The sequence below is a fragment of the Lissotriton helveticus genome, chromosome 1_1 (genome assembly GCF_964261635.1).
Source record: "Lissotriton helveticus chromosome 1_1, aLisHel1.1, whole genome shotgun sequence".
NCBI lineage: Eukaryota > Metazoa > Chordata > Amphibia > Caudata > Salamandridae > Lissotriton > Lissotriton helveticus.
The window spans coordinates 958,566,571-958,575,422 of record NC_136057.1 but is presented as its reverse complement, the minus strand read 5'-3'; the positions used below and the strand labels follow the sequence as shown (position 1 = coordinate 958,575,422).

Sequence of the window (8,852 nt, the reverse complement as noted above, 5' to 3'; positions counted from 1 at the left end):
AAACCTCCCAGACACAGGGAGATGGCAATACCTGGCAGTGGCACACAGGGTGACTCGTCCGTGGATCCACCCACCTGCTAGTCGGCCATTAATGCCCTTCGAGGATCCTTACATGCTCCACAGACAAGAAGTTGCTCTCAAGACATTTACACTTTCCCGATAAAGCCAACATGCCCATTACACTCCCCCGAAAGAGCTAGATGGGAGAGAGAATGTAAGCGTTCCTTTACGGACAAAGAATGGAATGAAATCCTACATCGAGCACGAACATTTGCCCTTAACACCACCAGTACAGAAATGCTCCTAAAAATAGTTCATTACTGGTATCTTACCCAAGCCAGAGTGCCCACCTGAGATCCTAAAGGAGACGGGCAGTGCTGACGGCAATGTGGTCAGCAGGGTACACTCAAACACCTCCTATGGCACTGCCCCAAGATAGAGTCCTTCTGGTCGGTGGTGCGAGACACAGTTAACACCATGTTTAAAACAGACATACTCAAATTCCGGAGCTACATACTTTTGGGCCTCCCCAATCCGCTCACCTATCCACTGAGATCACCTAGAGGCAAAGCAATCTTTTTAACACTGGGGGCAGCGAAGCAAATCCTTCTTGCTAGGTGTGGAACAGAAATGGTACCCATACACCAAGACTGGCTACATAAAACATGGGAAATACCTGGAAATGGAGAAATTGACCGAAGCAACCAAGCAACCACTTCCCCAATTTGATAGGATGTGGCAAACCTGCATACAAATCTTAGAAGAGGAATTTTGCGAATGATCCTGCCCCCAATATCTACGGATACTGCACTTGTAATCTACACAGCATACTGCAAATCATTAGAACACTACTACCCCCACAGTACACTTTCACGCCAGATGCACACCACCACATCCCTCCCATCCCTCACCTCTTCCTCTTTGTCGTCTTCCTCTGTACTCTTCTATTCTATTCTGTATGATACCTACAATATTAGCTTTCTCAATGCATTTACCACCGGTCAACGGATATAGGTGAATTATACTGTATTGTTCCTACTCTTTATGGAACCAATAAAACCGATTCAAACTTTAAAATTCACAGTTTGCCGTGCACTGGATGTGACTAGAGTAAACTACATTAATTTCATTACAGCAGAACATTTGACAAAGCCTTACCCTGCTTTAGAGGTCACCCCCGAAGTGCTGGCTCCTTTTCCTAAATTAAAAGCAACTAGGAAAAGAAAAATTTGAGTTTTATTCATCTGAAAGTTAATCTCTTATATAGATTCAAAGAGCTATGTTGTTGCTATGTATTTGTTATATGTTATATTAGAATCAAAGCATATCCACTAATGTCTTAAAAAGCCCACATTCTTCCTATGTGTGTGATATTCTGGAGTACTTTTGCATCCTGGAAGAATTTGGGTTTTTCATTTAAAAAGAAGCAACAAAACGTATACAATGATAAATATAAGCAGCCAAGATTACATTTCCAGGATCTGTTTTACAGGGCAAGCAAAGAAAATTAGGGTAATGGAGTCAGAAAACAAGCAGCTTCTAAGGGCGAATACTTGGCATTGCATTTAAGGGACTAAGAATCTTCAGTAGACTAGAATTCCATATACAGGCAACGGTTTCAGTATGTTTATGAATAATCCTGGAGCCTCATGAAAATGTCACTCCCACAGAAATGGGTGCTTTGTTTATCACCTCATCAAAAGAATCCCATGATGCAGAGCAAGGATTACAAAAAGGTAACTTTCCGAACTCAATCATTTCATTTCCATAGACTGTCATCAATAGCAAATAGGAAACTGTTGTAATGATGAATCGACCCTCCTCATCCTCCACATCAACTAATTTCTTCTATTTTAATCAATTTAGTTACAGAAATGATAGCTCGAACTAGCACAGACATCAGCAACAAAAGCACTTCAAATGCATTCTTGCTACACCTATTCCGGACCATATGCTGCTCCTCTACACTCGATTCAAACTTATTGCCAATCATAACGTCACATACACAAAACTAGCATACAACACTCCACCTTCACACACAAAGAAACCTACATCTGACTAAAACAATGTCAAAAGGAAGTATTCTATCTGGAGCAATCCAAGAAACTAACCTACTAACCCTAACATCCTACAACAAAACCCATAGATCAGCAGTGAAAATAGCGACAGGAAAGAACCATCAATGAAGGAGTACGGAGTCACTCAGTTAACGAGCGGAGGACTGACCCATTAGGGTATCAATTCTGAAGTCCGAATCCAGACAGTAATGTCGGATGAATGTGTGAAGAGACCTCTGGTTACTATTAAACAAATGTCAGAGATAAGGGAGCTCTCATTAAAAAAAGTTGCACAGGCAGCTTTTCCCTGTCTGGAATGTCCCCTAGATCAACGTGTTGGCAATATAAGTAGTAAATTACTAATTTTTAATTTACTTTCTCAGAAGAAGCTACTAAACAAACATTAAAAGTTTGATATATTTGAATTTGTCATTGTAAAAGTGGAGTACCACTCTAATGCCTAGCTAGTCTTATCTTTCCTATGGTGAAGAAGGATTTTATAAGAAAGTGGGCATATTCTGTTCGACACTCATGGGGGTCCAGCAGAGTATGGGCCTTAAGTGGTCCTGGCTTTCTTAGTGCACAGCATCTTCAGCTGAGTCTCAAGTGAATAAATATCATTGCTATCCAGGGGATGAATTGCTTGCGACTACTGGAAGAACCTGCACACCCCTTTCCGATTATGACAAGGGGTCACATAATCTTCTGGTCTAACAGGCACAGATGTTGGGAGATTTAGGATTTTTAATAAGATACTTAAGGTTCCTCAGCCAAGAAAGCCCTTACCTCATTACACTAGCTTCCGGGGGAACATAGAATTAAATTCAAAGCTTTAGATTTGACCCACAGGGCAAACATTGGGAAGGGCCCTCGTATGATAAGGGCCCTAGTGACTGCCTACATTCCATACAGGACTGATCATCCAACATGGGTCTTCTTAAAGTTCCACACATTCAAAAGGTTAAACTGGGCAAAAGATCTTTTTCCTATTTTTCTCCCAAACTGTGGAATACAATGCCATTCAGCTTAAGAATGGAGTTAAGTCGATGCTCCTCCATTTGTTGTTGACAATGAGACGCTGTAAGATTTTAATAGATAATAGAGATCATAGAACATCTGATTGTGCTACTGACCCACTGTGCTGATTTGTATTTAAATGTAATTTTATATTGCAAGTTTTGTGAATCTAGACGACTGCTCTTTACTGCACCCGTTTTATTTGTATGGTTTTATGTTGATTTTCTTTCAATAAAAAAGATTTTGCAAAAAAATAATGGAGTTAAGTGAGGCCAGGTTCAAAAAACGTCTGAAAACATGGCTGTCTCCTTATTAATGAGGGCTGAATGGCCCGTGTGCAGGTGCATGCTTTCAGACAGCGCTTTGAAACCTCAGTGTAGCTAAAATCAGATTTGTTGGATTACAATGGGCCCTCTCTGCACAAGGTGTAAAGATCCATAAAGAAAGGTGAATGCGGGGAAGTGGAGTATGCATTGTCCCGACAACTCCAAAGGAAAGTACTTGGCTGGGGCACTATGATGAAGATAACTATGGCAAGCAAAAGAAGGAACACATGGGAAAGCTTAATTTTAGAAGCACCAATCCGCTCACTTAGCACAGACCCTAAAGGAGACTAAAATGGAGGGTACCTCAAATAAAGGGGTCTTATGAGAGGAGGGAGAGCTTTAAGGGACTTCCTTACTGCACTCAAAGGAAAGATAGTTAAGATGGGAGCAGTTATGCTTTCAATTGAGCGGAAAGAAGAGGCGTTGCATCTAGAATGGCCAGGGCAGAGATTTTGCCTTTGAATGCTGAGCAGAGGATATATGGGTTTTCACAGTGTGCTACCTCTCTTAACCAAATAAGGGTAAACTTGATTTATTGGAGAACCATGAGAGACTACCACAAATTTCTAAGGCACCAAATGGGCTTAAGATATTAACGGAGGTAGCATCAGGTGCCTCTCTTTCCTGACGTTAGCTGCAAGACCATGGAGACTAGGACAGCTCATCTGAAGGTTAGAAAGGGAATCCTGAACTACAAAATACAAGTCTTAGTGAGCCACCCTGACAGAGTCAAAGCGTGTAATGAAGAAAAAGGTTGTATATTGATTTAGGGAATGCTGCAAGAGCTTTCATGGAAGGTATGAAGGATACAGTTGATGGTTTGCTACCTTCACACCTGGGGTGGAGGGGATCTGAAGGATTTGTCAAATGAATAATGAGGTGATCACCCTGTCCTTTACTCTCCCTTATTCTCACCTCCCTTCCTTACTCACAATTTGAGTGTTTCCTGAGTATGAACAATGATGATCTTAACTGAATAATGTGATTTCCCCTTGCACTGACACAGGCTATGCACCGTTAGGATATTGCAGAAATGTCCATGGTTTGCATGATCAACCTTACTAATAAAGATTTGAAAAAAGAAAAGTACATAAAATATAGCATGATATAGGCAAATGACTCAGATCACATGACAGAAAGCTGAGCACTTCCTCACAGCAACCTAATTTAAGTGAAACCTAAGTGATGTTCCTGGGGACATAGAGCCCGAATCTCACGAAGCCTCTTTGCGGAAGCAAACATTAGTAGAAAGGCTGCATTCAATGAAACGGTTTCTAAAGATGCCTTATTAACAAGTAAAACAGAACCATAATCTTGAGAAGAACTACATTAAGTTCCAACTGAAAGAAATGGTATTTCTACTACAGAAAAAGCTTTAATAAAGTGTTACAGTAAGTTCATATTTACAGGAATTGTGAAAAGGAAGCAGTGAAAGAACTTTTTCTAGTCCATAGTAAAAGCAAGGTGTTCCTTTGTAGAAAACTACTGTGGGCCCAACATAGCTAAATAAACTTTCTTCTTGGCTTGAATTAGGATCAATATTCCTTTGTACAAACCAACTTAATAATCTCTTACCTTTGAAGTAGTAGGTAACTTTGTTGGATTGATGATTTCTCTCTTTCAGAACACCAATGAAATAGTGTGACACATTTCAATGGCCAGCCTGGGGCTATGACCTCAAGCTCAAGATTCCTAGGCTGGAGAGTCTGGATATGAAGTGTGAAGAAAGAGATCCAGTCTGCATGGTAATCTCTTGCCATGCCTCTCCAACAACACAATGGAGCTCAACAGGACAGATGCATAAGTCTTACAAAATGACCCCGATTAGTTGATCTAAAGAGCATTGCCCTTCATCCTTGGTTCGGCATATCTGGATAGTATAAGTTTTTTTTGCTTAGTTTGACAGAAGCATGCATTTGCTGAAATCCCAGTCACAAAAGAGGTTGTTCTGAACTTCATCCAAGACCCAGTCAGGGTTCTCCTGAAACACACTGCAGTGTGTGCCTGTGTTAACCCTTTTCACAGGAAGGAGGTGTACTGCTCAGTCAGGTACTCGACACAATGAAAATAAAAGCTGTCATGTCCCACAATATAGTTGGACAGCCTCTTCTCCAAAGTAAATACTTAACACTTTTAGGAGTCTAAAGTTCAACATCAGGTAAAAGATAACCTGAACTGAAGTCGGAAATGGCTTGGTGCCTCTAATGAGAAACCCAGGTCTCCTTTAAAAGAGGCTGTCGTTAGGTATGGGGTGGGGGGGAGGATGGGTAGTTGCGGGCTTCGAGGGGGGGTGGGAGGGCTGGGGGTGCAGCGTGGGAGGAGCGGGGGGGTGGAGGGTTGGAGGGGGGTGGTGGGGGAGTTGGGGTAACTTGTTTTCTCACAGTGTCCAATTATGTCCAATTACTTTCCTACGTGTGCGTGCAATCACTGACACCCAGGACCTTGTACTTGCCCCCTGATGGTGGGTGACACTCGGGACACAGAACCCCCGCTGGCTTCCCTGCGAGTAGTGAGCTGGAATGTACGGGGGATGCTAGATAAAATCAAGAGGGGTGCGGTCTTCCGGCTGGGAAAGAGAGAAAAGGCGGATGTCTTGCTCCTGCAAGAGACGCACCTCCTTGGATCCAAGACTCTTAGTTTACAGCGCTATGGGTATCGACAGGTGTATCATGCTGGCTTTGTGCGGGGGTCTAGGGGGGTTGCGATCCTTGTCCATCATAGGGTGTCCTACTCCCACGAAACACATTGGGTGGACGGCCATGGCAGGTATGTATTCATAAAGGGGAAAGTGGGGGGTGAATCGGTGGTCTTCGGAAGTTGTAGTGTAGTTCCTATTATCCCAATAGGCTCTGCGCATTGGAATAATACCTTCAATAGTATAGGCCTAGACCAGACGTTAACTAGGTCTTCTATTGTCGATATTAGACTTAAAGTTTTGGGTTTGCCAGCTAGCTCAGAGTTCACTAGAAACTTTCTCGAATAGGCAAGGAGGAGTTGAACCTCCCTGGATAGACAAGGGATTTAGTTTCTGACAACCATAGAACATGACAACTTTGCTCTCCCCTAATCAAGAGTGTATCTCTAGAGTCGTGTGAAAACAAAAGACAACTTATTTTACTCAGTCAGTACGTGCATTCTTAGTTTCACCAGTTTGTAGAGAAAAGGAAGAGACGGGCGTGTTCAATAAAAGATGTTATTTATTGATCAGTCTCTTTTCTCGTACAAGAGAAATGAATCGATATTATTGCAATACTTATAGTTAAGTAAAGTGCATACAATAAAAGCAGAAGTATAAAATAATACTGTAAAAACATTTATATGGTTTCTAAGCCATATGGTGGTTTAAAATGGATAAAATAGATACATACATATAAACATTTGACTAATCGTACTCAACTGGTGCTTCTAACTACGCCTACCCCAGTGTACCTGACCTAAGCCTAATACGTGGGCGGGGATAGAAAGTAGCAGTTTAAGTTAAGTTTGTTTTGCCAAGTGACTGATTCAAGAATTCTCTGCAAGGGGTTATTCAGTTCTGTACCTTGAATCTAGGATGATTGAGGGATGGTATCTCTCATCTTTGGTCTCGATATTCCAGGCTGCCTGCAAGGGCTGCTCGGAAGCGCCGGAGCTGGATTTCTCGGCAGGAGAAAGGCAGCGTCTCATTCTCAGCGCGTCAGGAAGGCGGGGCAGCGCCAGTGGGCTTCGCTCTCTGCTGGGCTTCGGCAAGTCTCGCTGCTCCGATCTCGTCACCACCGCGTGTGTTTGCTTAAGGCAATATCGGTAATATTTATACCTGTAAGGTGCCAAGATTGACGTAAGGATGGACATAGATACGTCAATAAGGATGTCATACGAACTGGTCGTTAGCACATTCTTTTGCTGAAGTTCTCGGTGAAATCAAAACAATGGCCGCAGGGTTTTTCCCAGGTTGTCATAGGTTTGATTTGTTTTGAGAACTCCGTATGCCTTATCAGGGGCTGGAGGAATATTGCTTGTCTAATTAGATGGCAAGCGTTATGACCTAATCAGATAACGCGTTCCTGTGCCGTGGTGTGGCTTAATCAGATAACGGTTTCTGCATCATGGGATGGCTGCTAGTTAACTTGTTAACCAGAACAGGGTCAGGAATAGGGGGATCGATACAGAACCTATAGGAATACATCACACCCACTCCACGCTAACTATGGCCATATTTACGAATCTAGGCATAGTAAAACATACTGTATCGTGTATACCTTACCACCCCAAAATACACATAATGCATTTCGATATTATGTAATATACGGGGAAAAAATAGTCACATGTACTATATGCACTCAAGCAGTAGAATAATGCTAAATTAATCGCGCATATGTATACATTATTAGTAATTGAATATGAGAATTACACATGAAATGGCTCTTAATACAGAAGAAAAAGTTCGAGACCACTTCATCACAGTTCAAAAATATTTATGAACATACCAGCGGGCAGCTAATTTCTATGAAGTTTGTAAAAATAGAAATTAGTTCTTTAAGAATAGTTCTTACTTTAAGCAGAAGAGAAGTGTCCCGAAAAATTGGAAAAAAAAATATTTTGGGGCTGCTAAAAATTGCTGTCCGTGAACTGGAGGAAAAATTTGTTCTTGCTACTTTATTATTAAAGTTGAAGGCCAAATTCAAGGTGTCGGGAACGCCGTGTGCTAGCCTGTTCAAGAGTCATTATTTCTGCTCTGGTGAGAACATCATATCATTGAGACTGCTGAAAAAGCTGTCAACAGCTTCCTGTGAGAGTTCCACTAACTCGGAAAAAGATGTAACCATGCATTCGTGTGCATGATTGTCTCCATTGACGTTTTGATTAGTATTGCTGACAGAAGGTCGTACCTGATCGATGCTGCTTTCATCTTGAACTTCACTACCCCTTAATCGTAGTGGTGAAGTTTCCACGAATGCAGTCATCAGGATTGGCAGCCGTTGAGGGCAGCACAATGCATGAGCCGTTACCGGACTCAACAATGTTTCTGCATCCATTGGCGCATCCGATTGTAGCGTCAGACAGGTGTCCAACACGCATTCTTCTCCGCACAGCATGCACCTTAGTACAGGTAAAACGCATCTTTGCCATATCGGCCGAAATGAAAGAAACCAAGTCATGTTGAGGTCTCTAAGCCGGGTTAGTCCCAGGATTTTTGATATCCGGTCCCGGTATCCAATGGCTCGGATTGTTTCTTCCCTTGTCGCATGTGTTTTGTCTGTGACATGGTTTGCCATAACGAAATATAAGGACTAAGAATAGGATTCCTGCAATTAGTCCCAAAATGAGGGGAAGTCCGCCAAAAATCGAATGGACGAAGTCTGGAAAAATACCCAGTATGGCTTTGAATGGTGTTAATGCCATCGAAAATACTGTCTTAAATACATTTGAGACTCCACTGGTATCAGAAATATTTAAGATTTCATTCAGGATT

General features: G+C 42.0%; 1 protein-coding gene across 2 annotated transcripts in view; it reads right to left on the bottom strand.

Annotated features, from left to right (window-relative positions):
* KIN (Kin17 DNA and RNA binding protein) overlaps positions 1-8,852 on the bottom strand; it is a 236,145-nt gene that overhangs the window by 128,329 nt on the left and 98,964 nt on the right. For both annotated transcript variants that reach the window (XM_078677075.1, XM_078677070.1), the window contains exon 7: positions 1,159-1,213. In XM_078677075.1, the coding sequence (XP_078533201.1) occupies positions 1,159-1,213 (55 nt within the window). The remainder of the gene's footprint in view (positions 1-1,158; positions 1,214-8,852) is intronic.